This window comes from Coturnix japonica, chromosome 14 (genome assembly GCF_001577835.2).
Source record: "Coturnix japonica isolate 7356 chromosome 14, Coturnix japonica 2.1, whole genome shotgun sequence".
NCBI lineage: Eukaryota > Metazoa > Chordata > Aves > Galliformes > Phasianidae > Coturnix > Coturnix japonica.
In genome coordinates, this window is record NC_029529.1 from 11,163,571 (window position 1) to 11,184,544 (window position 20,974).

Below are 20,974 nucleotides of genomic sequence, written 5' to 3' on the forward strand. Positions count from 1 at the left end.
AAACAACACGGGGCCGGAGGTTCTAAAAAACAAAGTACAAACTTTATTTTGTTTCTTTACAAAGGCACAAGCCTCTTTTTTTTTTTTTCACTTTCTTAACAAAATATAATAGCTTCTCAATGAACACAAAGACCTGAAAATCGTAAAAAAAAAATACAAAACCAACCAAAAAAATTATAATAAAATGAAAGAAACCGAGAGAGAAACAGAGCTGTGGCTGGGGAGGAACCTACCAAATACCAACAAGGCTCTACACACGACTGGCCTAAACCCTACAGCCAAACGAGGGGGCGGAGGTGAGGATGTGGGGTGGGGGGGGACAGAAGTGGGGCCCCCCTGCCCACAACAAAAAGTAGAAGCGACAACAATCACGAAACAGAAAAGCTCTTCTGACCTGACGAACCCCGCAAACCGGATTAAGTGCTTAAAGGAAGGAGGGGAGCAGGAAGGGGAGCACCGGGGTGGGAGCTGCAAATGGAGCCCAGGACCCCCACAGCACCGACACTGCGGTCACCAGGAGTGCCCCCCCTCCACCCCCCCTGCTTAAAAATGAAACTTTTAAACAGAACAAAAAAAAAAACAAAACAAAAAGGAGAAAAAGAATCAAAAATCCCAACCGCCCCCTGCAGCGTCCCAAGGGAAACCCGGCTGGCTTTGGTTCTGCAGGGCTCCCTGCAGGTGGGGGGGGGGGGGAAAAGAGTTTGGTGGCACCAGGGGAGGCTCCAACCCCCCCCCAGCCCTAAGCCCCTTCCCGAAGCCACTCGACTGTACCCCGCTTCCAGTTCTGTCCCCCCCTCTGGCTGCCCCCCCCTCCCCAGCCCCCCCTTCTCCCCGCTCGCTGGGAACTGAGCGCTGAACGGCGCCCGCTTCCAGCGTTACAGTATTGGAAAAAGGTCATAAAAGAGACCCAAATCGCCACGTATTTTTTAAAAATTTCAGCATATTCTCTGACGTTTCCCCCCCCATCGCCCCCTTCCCCATCCCGGCTGCCGGCCAGGGGGTGTCAGGGCAGCTCCCCTTCCCCCAAAGGGTCTTCTTTGCTCTGGTCCATGGAGTCACTGTCGTTGCCCTCCGTGTCGGAGGCGGTGTCGGAGGTGGAGGGCTCTGGGCAGGCACGTGCGGGCGTCACAATGACAGCACGTCGCTGCTCCTCTTCCTGCAGCTGCTTCTCCTGCGTGCCCTCGATGTGCTGGATGGCCTGCAGGGGCAAATGAAGCCGTCAGGTGATGAACCCCCCCCTCCCCAAAGGCTTTAGGACACCTCCCCCCAGAAACACACACATAACTCGCGGTGCTCCCTACCTGAACGATGGTGTCCAGGTTTTGCCGGGACGTGGAGACTGTGTTGATGACCGAGGATGGGCCCATGGTGACCACGGTGACATGATGGGAGGGAGGTGGTGCTGGTACGATCACAGTGGGGTGGTGGGTGGGCGCTGGGGGACCGTGTGCTGGCAGGAGCTGGGGACAAAGCAAACCCTTCCATGAGCCCCTGGGACACACAACACGGGGCGATGACTCCATCCTCAAACTTCTCACCCAGAGCTGCAGGGCAGCAGCCCTCCAAGGTCCCCAAACCCCAAAGCAACCCCACTGTGCCCACACTGCTGGGGATGCTGTGCCACTCTGGGCCCAACTCATACATGAGATAATGGGCTTGGAGCAAGCTGAACCATGAGAGAGGCAGCCCCTGCACCTGGGCAAGGCAGTGATGGGGAGAGCACCAAGCTTTACCAACTCAGCTGCTGCCCACCTGCCCTGCATGGATACATGCTAAGCTGTGGCCAGCATTGCTTTGGCAGAGCAAGAAGGACAAGGCTGAGCTCAAAGAACTGCCCGTACCCTGAAGCTTTGGACTCTCATAAGGCTGAAGCCAAACCCCAGCAGCTGATGCACACTAACTCCGATCAGCCCGACCCGCTCAGCTGGGAATGCACCGCACCCCTCGGAGCTCCTGGTTAAAACAGCGGATGCAAAGGACCGCCCCAGCAGGAGGCGAAGGAAAGTTCACCTAAAAATAGGCTGCACTTCCCCGGGAGGGATCCTGTGGGGAACATCCCTGCAGAAGTCAGGCTGCAGAGGAAGCCGGGCTTTGTCACTGCCTGTTCAGCTCCCCACACTGGGGTCCTCCAGCTCAAGGAACAGCTCCAAATCAGGGCGGCAGCGCAGAGCAGAGGGGAGCGCAGGCAGCACGTTGGCACCATGTTTGTCTGCCTCCTGCCCCAGGCACAGGGAGCACAGCCTGGAGCTGAGCGTGCAGGGCAGCACTGCACCAACCCCTTCCCTACTCCATAAGGGAGTAAGTCGTTTTGCTGGGACATCATTGTGCACACAGCACAGCCTCTCATAGGTGCCAAGAGCATCACTGACCTGCCCTAACCTCCACACATCGCTGCCTTGCTCATCCCACAAGAAAGCTGTAGGGACAGGAGGGGCAGTGGGCTGCGCCCGCACTCACCTGAGTTCGGATCTGCTGCTCCCGCTCCAGCTTCTCCTGGTGCAGTAACCTCACCTGCTCCTGCTGCTGCTGGAGCTGCACCTGCTGAGCAATCACCTTCAGCTTCTCGGGGTACATGTGGGCTTCCAGTGAGCGAACCTGGTGCAGAGAGGGACCCGGTGTGTTGTGAGCAGTGCAGCCCATGCCCTACACACACCCCAACCCAAGCTGGGCTGTCCCTGTCTGCGGGATCACGGTGTGGGCAAAGTGGGGAAAGAGAGCAGGGCTGAGTGTGGGGACATGCCTTATACATAGGGTGGTGAGGCACTGGGACTGCTGCCCAGAGCTGGGGGTGCAGCCAGCCCACGGCAGGGCTTGAAAGCAGATGGGCTGTGAGCTCCCTTCCAGCCATCCTATGGCTCTTTGGTTCCATCATCCCCATGGCACAGCCCGCTAGAGGGCGAGCCCTCCCCACACACAGCAGCGCCAGCCCCACAGCCTCACCTGCTCCTCCAGCATCATGCGGACCGAGCGCTCCTTGTCCAGCTGCTGCCGGAGCTCAATCATTTCTCGCCGCAGGTCCTCGGCCTTCTCATCCTCCCAGATGTCTGGGGAGCCGATGCCCTCATCTTTGTCCTCTGCTCGTCGCCGCTTTGGGGAGGAACCGCTGAACTCCTGCCAAAGGGATGTGGTGTCAGAAGACCAAGGTTCCCCTCATTGTGGACCAGGGGTGGGCAGTGCTACTCTCGTGGTCATCCCCAGTGTCACCCCCACAGCTCAAAGGGAGGGTGAAACCCCCATGGCCAACCCAACACGGGGATCGCAAAGAGAAATGTCTCCTGAGTATAAGGAGCCAATGCCTCCATCCACCCCATCACTGCCAGGAGGGCGTGAAACAACTCCACCCTGCAGTTATTAGGATGGGGATCTCCCCCCGACCCCAAGGGGAAGCAATGAAGCTCTGAGCACACCCAAAGTTGTGGCCGCCCCTTCCCCAGCCACGCGGCCACCATCCCTCCCCAGCACCCGAAGCAGCACCTGGATGAACCGCTTGAGCTGGGTGTTCTGCTGTAGTAGCCGGGTCTTTTCCTGCTCCAGGGAGAAGATGTACTCAGCTGTCTGCTGGAGGATGGCGGCCTATGGAGAAGGGGGGCACAGTGATGTAGCACAGCTCTGAGCCAGGACCCAGCATCTCTCCTGCAGCTCCCCATGAGCAGCACACACAGCACAGCCTCCAATCCCTCCTCCCAGCACATCACCCACTGCTGTGACCCGGCTCCCTGCTCACCTTGCTGAGCTTCTCCCCGTCCGTGTGCGGGATGAGGGTTTTCAGCGACTGGAAGCCAGCATTGATGCTCTGCATCCGCCTTCTCTCGTTGCTGTTGGCGATCTCTCTACGTATCCGCCGCTCCTGGTCCCGCTGGGTCTCTGGGGTCAATGGGATGTTGGCCAGGCTGCAAGAAGGGCTGGGTTAGGGCTGGGGGGGATGCACTGTAGGGACCTGCAACAAAACCCATCTTGGGGCAGGACAGGGAGCAGCTGGATGGAAGTGAGCAGGGGAGAACTTTACACCCTTAAGCTCTGCAATGCTGGAAGGATGGGGGCCAGCAGACACCCCACCAGCATCTTGGGGGTGCCCACGTGCTGGCTGGGACCTCTGCTTGTATCCCTATGGATCTACCAGCGTGTGTGGCCTTTAGAAAGCGTCTCTCCCCGCCCCACTGATGGCTTCCAGCTGACAGCTCCCGATGGAGAAGCCCCCGGTCCCGCCCAAACCCACAACTCCCTCCTGCTTCCTGCAAACCCTCACCCCACAGCCGGGCTGGGAAACGCCCCAAGGATGTGGGGCTGGGGGTCTGCACCCTGCTTAGGGGGCAATGAGTCAGTATAGAACGAATGGAGAGGAAGGGGAAGCTCGCAACCCCGGCCGCTCTCGGCGCAGCACGCGGGGCCACCCCCGAGCCAGCCCCGAGCCGGCCCCGCGTGCTGCGCCGAGCGGAACCGCGAGCCGGGAGAGCGGCCGGACCCGTGGACCCCATCCCTTCGGAACCAGCCCAAACGGGCCTCCAGGCCTCTATGTATCCCCATAGGGACCCGGCAGCTCCACCCGCGGCCTTTGTAGGGCCTGCTCGGGCCTAGCTCCGCTTTAAGCCGCACTACATGTCCCGGCAGCCCCAAGGCCGACCCGCCTCCTCCGGGAGGGCTGCAGAGTCACGGCCAGGCCCGGCAGTAAACACACACCCCCCCCATGATAAAGCCCCCCCGGTGGGTTGCTGTGTCCCCCCACCCTTATCGCTAATCCCGGTGCTGTGGGATCGCGGGGCGCTGCGGGGCTGTAAGGCCGCATGGCCGCTATCGGGGCCCGGCCCCATGTGCGCGGCGGCACCCACGTGCGGGGAGAGAACGGGGGAGAGCGGGTATCGGGGTCGGAATGAGGAGGGTGGGGGAGGGGGGGGGGGGGGGGGAGGGGGGGGTCGAGCAAGAGGGGGGGGGATAAATAATGAAATAAAGAATGGAGGGATAATAATATAAAAAATTATATTTTTAAGGCTTGAAAAATAGCAATAAATGGATGATATAAAGGAGGGGTTTTTTAGAGGGGAGGGGAGGGGGGGTTTGGGAGGGGGGTAATGAATAAAGCGCTGCCCCCACCTGCACAACCCGCCGATGACCTCCTTCTCGGATTTCCTGAAGTGCTGCAGGGAGGGCATCTTCTGTGCCGGCACCACGAAGTACTCCATGCCGGCCGGGGGGGGCAGCGGGACGGCAGCGGGGCGCCGCTGGGCGCGGGGCCGGGATCGGAGCGACTGCAACGGGGCTGGAACGGGGCGTGAGTGTGTGTGTGTGTGCGTGTGTCTCAAGGCGGGAAACAGCTGGTGCGAGCACAGCAGCGCTCCCTCCCCCGGCGGCGCCGCCTCCGCCAGCCACCGGCCCATGTAAACAAAGGACGGCGCGGGATTCGGCGCGGAGCGGCGCGGGGGGGCGGCGGGGAGACGCTGGGTGCGGGTGGGATGTTCCCCGCAGCGCCCCGTGCTGCCCCCGAGCCGCGTTGTGCCGGCCCCGATCACCCCGTGCTGCGCCGTCCCGTCCGAGCCCGGCCCGTTCCGCACGGTGCTACCCCTGTGTTAGCACCGTCCCGGCTTATCTCGGCCCGTTCCGACCCGTTCTGGCCCTGTCCGATCCCATCCGATCACACGCTGCCCCTTCCCGCACCCCCCGTCCCCGTCCCGACCCGTGCCGCCCCGGCTGAGCCCGTTCCGTCCCATCTCAACCCATCCCGTTGCACCCCATCCCGACCTGTCCCACCCCCAACCCACCCCATCCGATCCCGCCCTGTCCCCACCCCAACCTGTGCCACCCCCTCTGTCCCCATTCCAGCCCATCCCGTGCCATCCCTTCTGATCCTACCCCATCCCATCCCATCCCCATTCTGTCCCATCCCATCCTCACACTACCCCTCCGACCCTGCCCTCATCCCGTCCTGTCCCCATCCCATCCTCACACCACCCCATCCAACCTTGTCCCATTCCATCCTATCCTACCCCTGCCCTATCCTATCTCATCCCACTGTTCTGTTCTATCCCCATCCCATCCACATTCTGTCCTCTCCCCATCCCATGTCATCCCATCTGATCCTATTCCATCCTATCCTGTCCTATCTCATCCCTATCCCCACCTCATGTGATCTTGTCCCCATCTCAACCTGTGCCATCCTTTCCAACCCTAATCCATCCCATCTCACCCCTTCCCATTCCGCTTTCTTCTGTCCCGGTTTCTCTCATCCCATCCCATTCTATTCCTGTCCCACCCTGTCCTGTCACCATCCCACCCCGTGCCATCCCACCTGTTCCTGTCCCCCACCCTGTTGTGTCCCATCCCTATTCCTCCTCATACGACCCCGTCCTCATCTCGTCCCATTCCCATCTCATTCTGTGCCATCCCATTTCATTTTTGTTCCATTTTACCCCCTTCGATTCTGTTTCATCCCATTCCATTTTGTTCTAGCTCTATTCCATCTCATCCTACCCCATCCCATCCTGCCCTCATCCCATCCTGTGCCATCCCCTTTGATCATACTCCAGCCTGTCCAGCCCTGCCCCTATCCTACCCTGTGCCACCCCATCTACCCCATCCTATTCCTCCCCATCCTATTCCTGTCCCATCCTATTTCCTGTCCCATCCCATCCTGTGCCAACTCCTCTCAATCTATTTCATCCCATTCTTTTCTCATCTCATTCTGTTCTATCATTGCCTCATCTCATCCTGTACTGTCCCCATCCCATCCTGTGCTGTCCCATCTGATCCTACCTCATCCCATTCCATCCTGTCCCATTCCATCCTATCCTACCCCATGTTGTATCTCATCCCATTCTGTGCCATCACACCCCATATTATCCCATCCCCTCCCATCCCGTCCTGTCTCATCCCATTCCATTCTATCCCTGTATCATCTCCATCCATCCCCATCTCATCCAATTCCATCCCATTCTGTCCCATGCCATCCTATCCCACCCTGCCCCGTCCCCACCCCATTCCATCCCTCCCTGTCCAACTCAGCTCCGCTCCATCTCATCCCATCCTGTCCTATTCCCATCCTATGCTACACTCTGACCCTATTATACCCCTTCCTGTCCACACTCTATCCTATCCCCACCTCATTCTGTCCCACCCCTCCGACCCTATTCCCATCCCATCCCACTCCATCCCATCCCACTCCATTCTGCCCAGTGCTGCCTTATCCCATTCTATCCCTGCTGTCAGCTCAGCCCTTCGCTGGATGTTCCCCGTGGGCCGACGGCTCCTCCGCGGGGCTGCGCCCGTAGCTCCGCATCGCCGCCCACGCGTGACCCCCCCACGCGTGACACGGGGCGGCCCCACCCGCGTGCAGCCACATCCTGCCCCCGGAAGGAGCCCCGGGGACACCCCCCGCCCTCCTCCCTTCCCCCGCGGGGGGTGACGTCATAGGGAGGCCCTGCCAGGCGTGACGTCACGGAGCGGCGCTGTCGTCACGCGGGACATTCGCCCCCCCCTCAAAAATACATCGAAGTTAATGAAGAGCGGAGGTGGTGGGGGGTGTGAGGGGGGGGGGTATCCATCGCCCCACGCGTGACACCCCGCGGTGCCCCCGCTCAGCGTGCGGGTCAGATCCGTGTGCTGGGCTGTGCGGGATCCGTCCCCGTTCCACCCGTGGGGTTTTTTCTTTTCCCCTCTCCATCCATCCATCCCCCCCCCCACGCGGGGCGGTTCCAGGCATGCGCTCAGCTCCCACCCGCGAATGGCTGCCGGGGCGGCGGCGCGGCGGGGCCGGTCCTAGCGGGGAGCGCGGCGGGGCGGCCATAAATCACGGCGGGCAGAACCCCCGCCCCGCCCCGGGGCTGCCGGGGGGGGCCCCGCCGCCGCCACCACCACCACCACCATCATCACCAGCACCGCCGGTGCCGGTCCCCGCGCAGATGTGGCGGAGCCACCCGGTGTCCCATCGGCGGAGGGGGCGCGCCGCCGCGCCCCGCGCTGAGCCGCCCGCAGGTAGGGACGGGGATGGGGATGGGGATGGGAATAGGGATGGGGATGGGGACGGGTCCCTTGATGGGTGACAGCTCCGCCTCGGGGTGGGTGAGGGGTCGTGGCGTCCCCCCGCCTTTCTCGCCTTTGTGTCACCCACCCGTGACCGCGTCCTTGCGCTGTTGGCACGGGGAGAGGCCACCCCCCCCCCCAACACACACACACACACACACACACACACACACACACACACACTGTGGGTGGGGGGTGATGCTTTTTATTATCATATCCAGGGAGAATCAATGATGCCACCTGGTCGCCGGGACCCCCACGACCCCCCCGCCACCGGAACCGGCAGTGGGGGGGCCCGTGGGGCTGCCGGCGACCCACGGGGGATGTTTAACGGGGGGGCCCCCGCCCCATCGCGGCTCCTCCGCATTCCTCAGCGTCTGCGCCGCGCTGGAGCCCGGCCAGGGTGGGGGGCCCCCGGGGCGGCGGCGGCAACAGTGGGGAGGGGGGGATCCGTGCGTGTATATGTGTGTATAAAATCGACGGGGGGGTGGGGAAGGAGAAAGGGTGTGTGTTGGGGGGGGGGGGGACCGGACCGTGCCACGTGTGCTGGGTGCGCTGTGCCCCCAGCCCGGCCCCACGGCCGCAGGAAAAGGGATGGGGGCACCGAGGGTGGGGTGGGGTGAGGAGGAGCCCGGGGGGGCCCCCCCGCAGCAGCCCCTGCGCGGCCCCCGGCGGGGAAGGGGCCCCGGAGGGGGGGAGGAAGCCGGGGATGGGGCCAACGCGCTCGGGTCACGGCGGGGCTGGAGCCGCCGCCGCCCTGGGAAAGGGCTCCAGAGGGCGGGTGGGGGGGGGGGGGGCTCTGTCACACCCCCATAGCGCAGTCGTCCCCCCCCTCCGGGGGCCCGCAGCTCCCGCACTGCCCTTTGCCCGCAGCGGAGGTGGTGGTGGTTGGTGGGGGGGGGACAGCAGCTCCGTGCCAGCGCCCCGCGGCCTTGAGCCCACGCCAGCTCCGAGGGGGGTGGGGGGCGGGGATGGGGGCACCGGGGGCTTTCCGGCTGAGCCCCCCCACCCTGCCACCACTCACGCCTTTCCAGCACCCCCCCGCCCGGCGCCATGCATTCGCTGGACGAGCCGCTGGACCTGAAGCTGAGCATCTCCAAAGTGCGGAGCGCCCGAGAGAAACGGGAACGCGGCCCCCCCGGACCACGGCCCCGTCCCGGCCCCCCCCCCTCCGCCGCCGCCGCCCCCCCGCCGGTCGGGGAGAGCCGGGGCTCCGCGCGGGGGGGGCGGCGGGCAGGGCCGGGCCCCGGGCTGTTGGCACACTCCAAAGCGCTGGAGAAGCGCTTCCCGGCCCTCCCCGTCATGGACCTCAGCCTCTCGCCCCCCCCCGGCGTGGAGTCCCCGGGGGGCGGCAGCGCTTCGCTGTCTCCCGAGCGGCACAACGACCCCCCCGTGCCCGCCCTGCCCCACGTGAGTACGGCCGCTCGTCCCCTCCCCCTCGGTGCCCCCCCTCGTCCCGCACGTCGGCCCTCACCCCCCGCCCCGTCCCGCCGTAGGATTTCCAGTCCCTGCGCTACATCGACGGCATCCCCGGCTCCTTCCAGTTCTTCCTGCCGCTGGGTGCGGGGGGGGCTCTGCACCTGCCCTCCTTCCTGCCCCCCCCCAAGGACAAGCGCCTTTCCCCGGAGCTGCCCCTCCCCAAGCAGCTCGTCTGCCGCTGGTCCAAGGTCAGGCGGGGCCACGGGGCCGGGAGGGGGAGGGATGTGGGGCTGGGAGGGGGTCGGGTGTTGTTACAGGAGCTGGGGCGCCTCCAGCCCTCCCTCCCTCACCCCCAGCGTCCCCCTCCCGCAGTGCAACCAATTCTTTGACCTCCTGCAAGACCTGGTGGATCACGTCAATGACTTCCACGTCAAACCCGAGAAGGATGCAGGGTATTGCTGCCACTGGGAGGGCTGCGCCCGGCACGGCCGCGGCTTCAACGCCAGGTGGGTGCGGGGGGGTGGGGCAGCAACCCGTGCTGGGGGTGTGGGGATGGATGGTGGTGGGTGATGGCACCGAGTGGTGGCATTGGGTGTCCCAGTGGGGGCTGAGGGGGGCTGTGTGTGCTGGCTGTGTGTGCTGGCTGTGGGTGCTGGCTGTGGGTGCTGGCTGTGTGTGCTGGCTGTGGGTGCTGGCTGTGTGTGCTGTTCCCAGCCCCCCCTGATGGTTCTGGTGCAGGTACAAGATGCTGATCCACATCCGGACGCACACCAATGAGAAGCCGCACCGCTGCCCCACCTGCAACAAGAGCTTCTCCCGCCTGGAGAACCTCAAGATCCACAACCGCTCGCACACCGGTGAGCGCACGGGGCTGGTAGGGGTGGGGGGCACAGAGCTGTGCTCAGTGTGGGGGGCTCAGATGCAGCTGTGCCGTCCCATAGGGGAGAAGCCCTACATCTGCCCCTACGAAGGCTGCAACAAACGCTACTCCAACTCCAGCGACCGCTTCAAGCACACCCGCACGCACTACGTGGAGAAGCCCTACTACTGCAAGATGCCGGGCTGCCACAAGCGCTACACGGACCCCAGCTCGCTCCGCAAGCACATCAAAGCCCACGGGCACTTCGTGTCCCACGAGCACCACGAGATGCTGAAGGCCCACGCGCCCCCCAAGGGCTCCGCAGACGCGCCCTACGCCAATGGGGCGCAGCTCCTCCTGCCCAACCCCGCCGCCCTCTTTGCGCCCCACGCGCTGCCCGCTCTGCCCCTCCCACTGGCTCCAGCCCCCCTCGACCTGAGTGCTCTGGGCTGTGGGTCGGGGGGTTCACTGCCTGCCCTGCCCGGCCCCGCGCTGCCCCTCAATGGTGGCGGCCCATTGAACTTGGCCAAAGCGCCGCTGCTGCCATCGCCCTTCGCGGCCGGCGGCCTGGGGCTGCCCGTCATGTCGCTGCTGGCCGGCGGGGCAAAGGCCGAGGCCGAGGAGGCCGAGGGGCGGAAGGGGGGCAAGGAGGGTCGCAAGGCGGGTGGACGACGGACGGAGCCGGGCCGCCTGCGGGCCCCCCCCGAGAGCCTGGCGCTGCTGCCGGGGGCCGTGCTCGACCTCTCGACGGGGGTGGGCGCAGCGGGCAGCCCCCCTGAGGCGCTGCCGCCCGGCTGGGTGGTCATCCCACCCGGCTCCCTGCTGCTCAAACCGGCCGTGGTGAATTGAGGGCTGGGGGGCGAGGAGGGCAGGCCGAGACCCCAGCATCACCCCCAGCGTCGCCCCCAGCATCGCCCCAGGCCTGGGCTTGCAGCCACGTTAACCTTCACGAAAGAAGAACGGACTCTTCTGAGAATAGCAATAATCCCTCGGTGACCCCACGCTGCTGCCCCGGCCTGGGGGCTGGGTGCACCTGGGGGGCTCTGCCCCACACCGGGCAGCGGAGACGCCGCTATTTATTTATCGCCCAGACCCCTGTGCTGACGGGGCCCCGCTCGGGCTCTTCGCTCTCGCTGACTTGGCGTCTCCCTGCCCCAGGCCTCGGCCCCATCGCTGCCAGCTCCACGTCCAGCCCGTCCCGTGCTGCTCCCCAGCCATCCCCGTGACAAGGCACACGGCTGTGTGTGCTGCTCACCGAGCCGGCTCCGCACCGGGGCAGAGCCACCGTGTTTAGCTACGTTCATACCTAACCATGTACCGCAAGCGCACGCAGGCAGCGCGGGCAGGGCTGCAGGGCTGCAGGGCTGCAGGCAGGTGCACGTCGGGCAGCTCGGTGCTGCTCAGCTCTGTGCCCGTGTTCCCACATGAGCCCCAGAGCTGTGGGGCAGCACCGACGCAGGCTGGGCTCTGTGCTGCTGGATCCTATCCTGGCAACAGGGAGAGTTTGGGCACAGCTGGGTACATGGGACCCACTGAGCTCCACCAGCAGCACGGAGGGGCAGGAGCCTCAGAGATGGGAGACACTGCAGAAGTGACCTGCAGTGCACACAGAAGGTCCCGCGTCCCTCGCCCTGCCCACAGCTCTCTCTGAACTGAGTGAGGGTCTCCCTGACCCCGACCCACCTGAATGTGCTCGGGAAGGGCCCCAGCAGCACACCCTGCGGGGAGCTGGTCTCCCCACCTCACTGTCCTTGGGCCGGGGTGCAGCGGCCACCCGGCACTGCCACAGCATCAACAGCATGGCATCCAGCCATCGACCAGGCACTGCCACAGCATGGCATCCAGCCATCGACCAGGCACTGCCACAGCATGGCATCCAGCCATCGACCAGGCCTCCCCCGGCCGGTGTTCTTCGTTTTCTTGCTCATTTGTCGGTTTGTTGTTGCACATTCCAGGTCATCAGTATTTTAACGGTCTCTAAGTGCCTTTCTATTGTAGTTTCTGGGTTGTTTTTATTTTCCTCCTGTTGGGCTCCATCGCTGTTAGCATAGACTTTAAGGACTACAGAAGCAAGAGATAAGCTAACGATTATAACACTATATTCCTCCATGGGAGAGGAAGTTTATTAAGAAAACAATAAAGTGAAGTTGAAGTAAGTTCCTGTTTCGGTCTGTAACTGCTGCCTGCCTGTGCCCAGGGCCCGAGGGCAGCAAGGAGCCAGAGGTTGGGGACAAAGCACTGAGCTCCTGCCAAGGGACAGAGCTGAGGGCACAGCCGGCCCTGCCCGGCCCCATGTAGGGAATGCAGCTGGGGACAGCCCTGCTGTGTCCTCATAGGGCTCCTCACTGCTGTGCCCGACCCAGTGCCCGTCCCTGCTGCCCATCTGCATGCAGCTCCAGAGCCAGAGGTATGTGTGCAGTCAGGCTGCGAGCATCCAACCCCCATTAAAACAGCTCCTGCAGCCCCTCCTGGGTGTGACTGGAGCCCTGGCTGCCCTGAGGCCAAGCTGGGGACACCCTTCCTTCCCAGTGCCACCTCCATCATCTGCAGGGCAGCACTCAGCCCGTGCCGGCCCCTATAGCTGGGTCAGGTTTCTGTGCTGCACACCCACAGCCATGGGGCAGCAGCGGGGCTGGGGCCATCCTCGGTCCCTCCCAGGGCGCAGAGCAGCCAGGCCAGGTGGTGGAGGACACGGCATTTATTGGCCACCTATAACTTAAGGGAGAGGGAAATGGGGGTGTGAGTGACAGCGGTCACGTCTCGGCTTTCCAGCCTTTCTCCTTCTCATCCTTGGCCTGGATGCGCAGCTCCTCGTCCAGCCGCTCTTTGGCTCTCACCACCTGCAGGACGAGGCGATGGGTTGATGCAGAGCTCTCCCTTTGTGGCACTGATGGGTTCAGCCACGTAGGAAGCAGTTTTGCCCCAAAACACCTGTTTCTGGAAGCTTCCTGCCCAACCAACGGCAGCTGGATGGGCTGAGGGCAGAGCTGGGGGACTCCACAGCTCTCCTCCCTTTGCTCACCTTGGACTGCAGGTAGAAGGAACCTCCCACCGACTTGTCGTTCACCTTGAATAAATGGTCGTAGTTCTGCCAAAGGAAAACCCCCATCAGGAGCTGCTCCCTGCACCTCCCTCCCCAAAACACAGCGGGCTGTGGCTCCTGGAGCCGAGGCTGCTTCAAGGGCAGCACCTACAGACCTCCAGGAGCCCCCACCACCCTGTGCCAGCTCTCCCCAGCCGCGTTGCTCTGAAGGAGCCTTTACCTTCTGGATCTCCTCTGGGTTGAGGTTGGAGACGTTGAGGATCTGCTGAGCTTCCTGGAGGCTGATGCCGATGATCCTGGAGGCGGCTGCAGACTGAGGCCTCTCAGAGCGGCCCCGTGCATCTGCTGCAGCTCGGCTCGCTGCCCAAGGACACGGTCAGTCCTGAGCCCCCACAGCCCCGGGATTCCCGGCAGCTCCGAGCCACAACCCCCCATTGCAACCACCCACCCCCCGCAGTGTCACCCGGCTCCACTCCCCGCCCGGTGCTGGGGGTGGCACCATCCCGTGTGTGCACGGAGCCCCCCCCCGTGTGCTGTGGAGCCGGTGTCGGTTCATGTCGTACCTGCGAACTCCTGGCGCAGCGCTCTCATAAAGGCCCGTCCGACCACCTGGGCCCCCACCAGGATGATCTGCGCCAGGTACTTGGCCTGCGGGCACAGCCCCGGTCACGGCCCAACCGGCACCGTGTGTCCGGACAGGCCTCGCTCCCACCGGGCACGGCCCAGAACCGCCCCCACCTTCCCGGCCCCGTCCCACGTCCGCTGCCCGCAGCTCCCCGATCCGTCCCGTCCCGTCCCGCCCCGTGCTCCCCCCCCAGCTCCGTGTCCCTCCGGTTCCGCACCCCGCGCTCATCCCGCCCCGCTCACCATGTTCCGTCCGCCGCTTCCGCTCCCACAAGGGCGCGGGGTCAGAGAGCGGAGGGCGCGGGGCGGAGCGCCGCCTCCAGCCGGACAACAGCGCCCCCTGGCGGCAGCACCGAGCGGGAGGTCCGGGCCAAGGGCGCCGCGCGTGCGCACTAAGGAGGCGGGAGAGCGGCCGCCATTTTCCCCCCGCCCCTCATGATGAGGATCCCTCACAAGGAACAGGAGCCGGGCGGGGATGAGCGGCTTTAATGGCGGGATGCCGTGGTTTAATGGTGGAGCTGCAGTGGTTTTAATGGCGGTGCCGTCCCCCAGTGCTGGTCCAGTTTAAGATGAGTCCCATCCAGTGCGGCCTGTGCTCCGTGCAGTGCCCTGTGCTCCTCCTGCGGCCTAGTCCTATGGATGCCGGTGTCGGTGCAGCCCATGGCCGGTCCTTGGTGTCCAGCCCTCCCGTCCCGCTTCCCCCCCAACTCACCCACTCATCCTCATCCACCCCTTCGAACGAATCCTGTGGCAGCGGGTCGTGCCGGTTCCCCAGCCGTGCCACCATGGCGCTGAGCAGCTGCGGACAGACAGGGCCGTGTATTGGGGTGGGTCGGGGCATCGCAGTGCTGTGTCCCCGCCATCCCCACACTCACCTCCTCCTTCTTCTGCTCGTCTGTTTTCTCCCCCAGATAAACGGCCGCAGGGACGAATTTCCGTGCAGGTGCCTCCTTTGGGGCCTGGCTCACTGCGGGGGCAGCGTGATGTGGGGCGGCCCCACAGCTTGGAGGCCCCGCGCTGCCCCATACACCCACCTGGCACCATGTCTGTGGGACGCAGCTCCACGCGGCTCTGCTGCCCGTCTGCTCCTTGTAACCAGCTGCTGGCGCTCAGGGCCGGCTCCCACCACACGCGGGTGGGAGGGAAGATGTCCTCTTGGAAATACTCCTTCTGCAGGACGTGTGATGGTGAGCACAGCACGATGAGCTGTACCCACACAGCCCAGCCCGGTGAATACCTTGACACGAGGCACACGGAACGACACCGGCTCCAGGCTGCTCTGCCCCAGCCGCAGCGCACGCGCAAACTCCACGTCCCGCACGTCACACACTGTCTTGCGCAGGAAGACGAAGCCCTGGAGGAGCAAATACATGAGCAGAGCTGGGAGCATGGTGGGCAGCACAGCCCCAATGGACACCCCCTCACCTTGTGGGGGTCGCTGGAGGTGAAGCTGTTGCACTCAAGGAAATAGGGCGGCTCGGGGGTCACCTCATAGAGGAAGACTCTGGTGTCACCCTGGGACAGTGGGATGGAGCTGGTGTGAGGGCACGAGGACCCTCTACCACGGTGCCCTGTGTGGGGAGCCCCTTAGAAGCAGACAAGCTCCATCTCACCTTGCCGGTGAGGAAGACAACACTGGTGTCCTCGTCATAGAAGGGCAGGAGTGTGGATGGGGCCACATCGAGGCCGAGAACGGAGAGGGGCCCATCGGGCAGGGCCTGTGCGCGGTACAGAAGGATCCTCCTCTCGCTGCGGCTGTGGGGGTGAGCAGGCAGCATGGCAGAGCCCAGTGTGTCACCATGGTGAGCACTGAGGAGTGCCTCAGCCCTAGGGACCATGCCCAGCAAAGGCACATGCCCACCCTCACCTGTCGAAGCCAGACACAAGGAGGAAGTCACCTCCGCACACCCAGACCACACGTGCCCCGCGACCTCCCTCGGGGCCTGGACCCTCCTGTATGGGGAGAAGGAGGGTGACTGGCAGCACACCCTGCCCAGCAGCTCCCCGTGGTGGGACCTGTCCCCTCCAGTTATCACATCATGGTCCCACCTGCTGGGGCTGGGGGCTGCACCGAGGCTCATAGAGCCGCAGCCGGCCATCTTTGCTCGCCGTCGCCAGCTTCCTCCCATCGGGGCTCCAGGCCAGGCTGAAGATCTGCGAGATGGAGGATGCCTCTGTCACAGATCTGGGCTCCGGTGCCTGGCTGGCCCAGGGGACTTGGTGGCCAGCTGTGTTGCCCCTTTGGTATCCTGCAGTCACTCTCCCCCAGCACCATCTCAGAACAACAATTCAGAAGCCAGCTCCAAGCTGCCATCCAGCTGTGCTGCACTGTGGCAGCCTGCTATGTCTGAGTGCTGCAGACCCCGGTAACCCCTTTCCCTACCTGGTCCGTGTGTCCCTGCAGGCACAGCACCTCCTGCCCAGCGCCCAGCTCCCAGATCCGCACTGTCATGTCGTAGGAGGAGGAGACCAGGAGGTCGGCGGCCACGGGGTGGAAGCGGATGGAGTAGATCTTCTCTGTGTGCCCTGTGAGAAGAGCAGAGTGTGAGCACAGGGACAGGGACACCGCCAGACCCACCTGTCCCCGCTGCTGGTGCTTGATCTGTGTCCCTGCATGGTGCTCACCTCTCAGCACAGCCTCAGGCTCCTGCAGCGTGTCCTGCAGCCCGCCCTCAGGCACCCGCCACAGCCGGATCTTGGCATCCTCCCCCGCTGCAGCACAGACACAGGCACAGAGAGAGACACAGGCAGGGGGTGAGCAGCAACGTGGGGCACAGCGACCCGTGGCAGGGAGCTGGTGGCAGTGCGTACCAACTGCAAGGCGCTGCGGGTCAAAGGGGTCCCAGGAGAGATCGGACACGGCCGCACCATTCTGGATGGTGGGCACAGCCACGTCGGGGAGACGGCCTGGTTTGGAGAGCTGATGGAAAGCAAAGCATCACCTGGGGCGTGCATCAGGTGCCCGTGTGCTGCTTGCAGTGGTGGCACCAAGAGTTGCTGGTGACTGCGGTACCTCCAGGACAGCGATCTGGCCTCCAGCAGAGAGCAGCGGGAGGGCGACACGGCGCTGGTTGGCACAGAAGCCGTCGCTCTCGCCTGGCGTGGTGAGGCTCAGCCCCCGCAGGTTGGTGATGTGGGTGTCACGGTGCAGCACTGTGCCCTGTGTGTGCCGGAAGCGGGAGCTGGGCCCTGTGTGGGTGGGTGGGTGGGTGCTGCTGAGTGCCATGGCTCCTCCAGCCATTGGTGTGCAGAGCCCACCCTGCTGCCCACTCACCCAAAATACTCTGCAGTGATTTCTGGCTGGGGCTGCTGACGAAGCCACTGGAGGGGCCGGTGCTGGTGGAGAGTGAGGCGCCGGCACTGCTCGGGGACGTCAGCGAGCCGGAGGGTGAAGAGTAGCCACTGCCTTCCTACAGGACACAGCGGTGGGCAGGAGCTGCTCCCCCAGCCCTGCCACCCCCAACCCCCCTTACCCCTGTGCTCACACTGTGGTCAGCGTCCATGGGGCCGTCATCGGGCAGCTGGGTGCTGGATGCGGCGGCGATGAGCGGGGAGCAGAAGGTCTGTGTGGGTCTCCGTGCTGGGTGCAGGCTCACCCTCCCCACCTGCCAGGCAGCAGCGCTGTGACCAGCAGGCATTGGCAGAGGAGAGCCTGCATCCCAGCTGCTGGCTGGGTCAGGGAGCCAGCTGGATGCCCCCCAATAAACCTCCTTTTTCTCCCCCTGGTTTTGTAATCATCCCCACCGAAACCTGCTGCTCGTGGTGTCTGGCTTATGGGGGTGCTCCTGATTTGCAGGAGGCCCCTCTCTGGCTCACAGCTTTGGAATGGTTAAGTGGTTCCAATACACATTTATAGCGTCTCAGAATGTCTACATTTTTAAGGAAGGTGGAGGGAAATGCCTTTTCTTGATTACATTTTTACTCCTCGCTGCACCTAGATGGAAATTAGAGCTCAGCCAACTGCAGAAGAGCATTTCTGAGCAGTTTCTTCCTGGAAAACCATTTTAAACTGGGTGGGAGCAGATGAGATCTCCTGAAGCTGTTTGCTTTCAGAACCAGCTGCTGCAGCCAAGGTGCAGGGCTGAGCGTCTCGTCCTAAAACACTTTTCCCCCTGCACGGTCAGGAGGTCACAGCTCTGCCCCACTAAACCTCCTCGGCTTCTGGCAAAACGTGCAACTTGTGTACAGCTCCACTCCCCTTCCGTGCATGCCCTGGCCCCGTCCCAAGGCATAGAGTAGCTGTGCCAGCGCTGTGCCCAGCCCCAGGTACTGCCACCCATGGGACTCCTCCTGGCTGCCACTCACCTGCTGGTTGTCCCCTGCCCACCAGGCCTGGGCAGCTGTGGCCGGCAGCATCCCAGCGCAGTCAGGGAACAGATCCTCATGGAACTCCTGGTTGGACTGCAGGAGAGGAAACAGAAAGACCAGTGTCCTGCACCCGGGCTCTGCCACCCAACACCAGCACCCAGATTGCACCCCCAGCCCCAAGAATTCAGCACACAGTGCCCAGGTTTCATCCCTCACAGGTTTCCCTCATTTTAGCCTGGAAACCTGATTATCCCCTTGCTCCCCACCACACCTGACTGCTCTCCATTCCCCAGCAAGCAGATGTTGAAGTGGCACCAATGGGATGGCACCAGGCACCCCACCATCGTGCCACCCACAGGCTGGGGGCAAGGGGTTGAGCTGGGGGCTCCCAGTGTGGATGGTGGCTGTCTCCATTCCCCACGCTCTGAGCTCTGCCTGTGGCTTCATCCCTGTGGGGGCAGAGCCCTGCTCCACCCCATCCCGTGGCCGCCCTGCAGCCGTTCTTACGCTCTGTTTCTTTTTCTAAACCAGTTTTTTTCCACAAGAGTGTCTGTTTACAGCAAAGGGCACTTTCTGAAGCTGCCCACCCTGTTTGGGTTTTAATTCTGTTGTTAAAATGCTTCAGGGGAATGATAAGCACATTAGGGGCAGCGGGAGAACCTGGCTGGGACACCTTTGCCCTGCATGCTGAAATTGGTCCCCAAATTGGTGGCAGTGAGTGACAGGGAAAGCAGCAGGGCACGAGGGTGTGGGGTCACAGGGACCAAGCTTGGAGCTGAGGCTCTGTCTGAGGGCCCCACGTGAACTCACCTTGCGGGGCACGATGTAGCTGACAGGGACAAGGAAGGTGTCGGTGAGCTGCAGGATGCGGAGCACCTCGCAGGCCATGACATCCAGGGCCAGGCGGGGGACGGCAGCCAGGCCCCGTGTGTGTCCCTCCATCAGGCACTGAGTGACTGCGGACAGGCAGGACAGCCTTGGGCTGGGGGCAGGAGCAGGGGCTGAAGCATCCCAGCGTGGGATGTGTTCTGTTTACCTTGAGTGAGTGCAGGCTGAGCTGGTGCCGCCTCCAAGCAGTACAGGAGGTTTTCTCCCTGGCAGAGATGTGGAGAGCAGTGTAAGCAGGGTGCGGGATCACCCCGCTGTGTCCCACCTCCCCGGCTCCTCACCTTCCCTGCCAGCACCAGCAGCCCCGTGTCAGCGTCGTACAGCGGGATCACGGCCCTACAAGGAAAGGAAGGCGCTGAGCACTGCGGGATGGGGCTCAGCAGTCTGCACCCCGATAAAGGCAGGGCTGGATCCTGCCCTCTTGACCCGTTCCCCCACGGACACCCCAATCCCAGTCTCATTTTCCTGGCGGTACCAGCAAAGTGCTGGGCAGAGTCCAACCGTGCCCTTGGTCTGGCACATGGGAACGGTCCTTGGCATCTCCCCCATTTACAGCTTCCCACGGTACAGCCCTGCCACACTCAGCCCCACTGTGACAGCTTTATGGCAGCGAGACCTTGGCAGTCACACACAGTTCCTGAATCGTGCTGGTGCGTGGCCGGGCAGTGCGGGTATGGGGCACACAGGTGCCAACACAGGGAGCCCGGGGTCCACCCAGCCCTGCTGGCACAGCTCTGTGCTGCCCCAAACAGCTCGGCCAGGCTGGGGTGGGTGCAGGGCCATGGGGAGCAGCCTGCACTGCTCACACCTCACTGTGCTGCGGTCGGGGCTGCCAGCCGGGCTGGATGCAATGCAGCTCATCCCTGTCCTGGTCCCTGTCCCACCCTGTGCCCGGGGGATGCTCGGTGGCTGGAGAGGACACGGAGCACCGAAGCCCTTCTCGTCCTTCCCCGTGATATGGGTGTGGAGGAGAAAACTCCAGAGGCAACTTTCAGGAGAACAAAGGGACAATATATTACTTTCGGGTTGACATTTTTGTGGTCGTGCCGGCTGGGGGAGGGGAGCACGTGAGGTGCCGGGATTTTACACGGATCGACTTTGAGGAAACACAACCGAACAAAGGCCGGCACCGCAGCCCGGACGGCACGGACGGAGCGGGGCAGCGGGCGGACATCGGGGGCGGCCCCGGCCGGTACGGAGCAATGCACGGAGCAATGCACGGAGCAATGCACGGAGCAATGCCAGCCAGAGTCTGTTGGCACAACGAGGACAAACAACAACGAGTGGCTGCGGGAGGCACGGGCAGCACCGCGTCAGCCCCGCATCACCGCCAGCACCGGGGGCAAAGGCCGGGACGGGGGCAGCTCGGGGTGGTGAATGTTACGGTGCGTTGCTCGGTGCAGCACTGCTGGCACATCGGCTGCCCCCAGGGCCGCACACAGCCGCCGTCCCGCTGCACGGTGGCAGCGTGACCCAAAGCAAAGTGACCCCGGGGGAGGTAACGGGGCCATGGGGCGGCGCGGCCCTAAAGGTGCTGGGACACCGGGACACCGGGACACACGGAGCTGGGATCCCCAGCGGCACTGGAGCAACTGGGACCCGTACCGGGGATACGGGTCAGCGAGGGCACAGCAACTGCTGGGATGCCCGGCCCTGGTGCCACGGGGCTGTCAGCGTCTGGAGCTGCTTGGGGCGCACGGAGCTGGGGACGGGGGAGATGCCCGGACCCACAGCCGGACACACACCGGGGGTACCGGGGGGTCCGGGGGTCCCCCCACCCCGGGCCCCAGGTGATCGGGGGGCGGAGCCCACACGGCAGCCCC

At 63.8% G+C, this 20,974-nt stretch overlaps 4 protein-coding genes across 6 annotated transcripts in view; 1 reads left to right on the forward strand and 3 right to left on the reverse strand.

Moving 5' to 3' along the window:
• Window positions 1–55: 55 nt before the first annotated feature.
• On the reverse strand, window positions 56–5,649 carry TFAP4 (transcription factor AP-4). Its single transcript, XM_015877444.2, has 7 exons — window positions 5,089–5,649; window positions 3,725–3,890; window positions 3,475–3,573; window positions 2,941–3,111; window positions 2,458–2,595; window positions 1,302–1,460; window positions 56–1,198 (listed from the first exon to the last, which is right to left on the reverse strand). The coding sequence occupies exons 1-7, from the start codon at window positions 5,370–5,372 to the stop codon at window positions 1,004–1,006; spliced, it is 1,212 nt and encodes a 403-aa protein (XP_015732930.1). The 5' UTR covers window positions 5,373–5,649; the 3' UTR covers window positions 56–1,003.
• A 2,078-nt stretch (window positions 5,650–7,727) lies between these two features.
• On the forward strand, window positions 7,728–12,444 carry GLIS2 (GLIS family zinc finger 2). Of its 2 annotated transcripts, XM_015877387.2 has the most exons (6): window positions 7,728–7,962; window positions 9,045–9,420; window positions 9,507–9,677; window positions 9,802–9,935; window positions 10,168–10,286; window positions 10,371–12,444. In XM_015877387.2, exons 2-6 carry the CDS (start codon window positions 9,064–9,066, stop codon window positions 11,135–11,137), a joined length of 1,548 nt encoding a protein of 515 aa, XP_015732873.1. In that variant the 5' UTR covers window positions 7,728–7,962; window positions 9,045–9,063; the 3' UTR covers window positions 11,138–12,444. The 2 variants fall into 2 exon arrangements, with proteins under 2 accessions (XP_015732873.1, XP_032303476.1); XM_032447585.1 differs by lacking the exon at window positions 7,728–7,962 and having other exon boundaries at window positions 8,997–9,420.
• A 524-nt stretch (window positions 12,445–12,968) lies between these two features.
• PAM16 (presequence translocase associated motor 16) lies at window positions 12,969–14,294 on the reverse strand. Its single transcript, XM_015877388.2, has 5 exons — window positions 14,199–14,294; window positions 13,895–13,979; window positions 13,552–13,691; window positions 13,311–13,376; window positions 12,969–13,128 (listed from the first exon to the last, which is right to left on the reverse strand). Exons 1-5 carry the CDS (start codon window positions 14,199–14,201, stop codon window positions 13,042–13,044), a joined length of 381 nt encoding a protein of 126 aa, XP_015732874.1. The 5' UTR covers window positions 14,202–14,294; the 3' UTR covers window positions 12,969–13,041.
• Window positions 12,972–20,974, reverse strand: part of LOC107320961 (coronin-7) — a 35,183-nt gene continuing 27,180 nt past the window's right edge. For both annotated transcript variants that reach the window (XM_015877384.2, XM_032447583.1), the window contains 23 exons: window positions 19,433–19,487; window positions 19,300–19,357; window positions 19,074–19,219; window positions 18,261–18,356; window positions 17,441–17,560; window positions 17,230–17,365; window positions 16,969–17,144; window positions 16,767–16,875; window positions 16,581–16,667; window positions 16,339–16,481; window positions 16,005–16,109; window positions 15,823–15,908; window positions 15,569–15,710; window positions 15,381–15,470; window positions 15,193–15,309; window positions 14,990–15,125; window positions 14,831–14,922; window positions 14,668–14,754; window positions 14,174–14,588; window positions 13,895–13,979; window positions 13,552–13,691; window positions 13,311–13,376; window positions 12,972–13,128 (listed from right to left, as the gene is read on the reverse strand). In XM_015877384.2, coding sequence (XP_015732870.1) covers window positions 14,583–14,588; window positions 14,668–14,754; window positions 14,831–14,922; window positions 14,990–15,125; window positions 15,193–15,309; window positions 15,381–15,470; window positions 15,569–15,710; window positions 15,823–15,908; window positions 16,005–16,109; window positions 16,339–16,481; window positions 16,581–16,667; window positions 16,767–16,875; window positions 16,969–17,144; window positions 17,230–17,365; window positions 17,441–17,560; window positions 18,261–18,356; window positions 19,074–19,219; window positions 19,300–19,357; window positions 19,433–19,487 — 1,987 coding nt within the window. In that variant the 3' untranslated portion in view covers window positions 12,972–13,128; window positions 13,311–13,376; window positions 13,552–13,691; window positions 13,895–13,979; window positions 14,174–14,582. The remainder of the gene's footprint in view (window positions 13,129–13,310; window positions 13,377–13,551; window positions 13,692–13,894; window positions 13,980–14,173; window positions 14,589–14,667; window positions 14,755–14,830; window positions 14,923–14,989; window positions 15,126–15,192; window positions 15,310–15,380; window positions 15,471–15,568; window positions 15,711–15,822; window positions 15,909–16,004; window positions 16,110–16,338; window positions 16,482–16,580; window positions 16,668–16,766; window positions 16,876–16,968; window positions 17,145–17,229; window positions 17,366–17,440; window positions 17,561–18,260; window positions 18,357–19,073; window positions 19,220–19,299; window positions 19,358–19,432; window positions 19,488–20,974) is intronic.

Coding starts and splice junctions, on each gene's coding strand:
- TFAP4 (XM_015877444.2), bottom strand. CDS start 5,372: ATGGGCCGGTGGCTGGCGGAGGCGGCGCCGCCGGGGGAGGGAGCGCTG. Junction 3,891..5,088: donor GTCATCGGCGGGTTGTGCAG/GTGGGGGCAGCG, acceptor CCCTTCTTGCAG/CCTGGCCAACATCCCATTGA. Junction 1,199..1,301: donor ACCTGGACACCATCGTTCAG/GTAGGGAGCACC, acceptor TTGCCCCTGCAG/GCCATCCAGCACATCGAGGG.
- GLIS2 (XM_015877387.2), top strand. CDS start 9,064: ATGCATTCGCTGGACGAGCCGCTGGACCTGAAGCTGAGCATCTCCAAA. Junction 9,421..9,506: donor CCGTGCCCGCCCTGCCCCAC/GTGAGTACGGCC, acceptor GTCCCGCCGTAG/GATTTCCAGTCCCTGCGCTA. Junction 10,287..10,370: donor CCACAACCGCTCGCACACCG/GTGAGCGCACGG, acceptor GCCGTCCCATAG/GGGAGAAGCCCTACATCTGC.
- PAM16 (XM_015877388.2), bottom strand. Junction 13,692..13,894: donor GCTGCGCCAGGAGTTCGCAG/GTACGACATGAA, acceptor GTCCTTGGGCAG/CGAGCCGAGCTGCAGCAGAT. Junction 13,129..13,310: donor CCTTCTACCTGCAGTCCAAG/GTGAGCAAAGGG, acceptor CTCGTCCTGCAG/GTGGTGAGAGCCAAAGAGCG.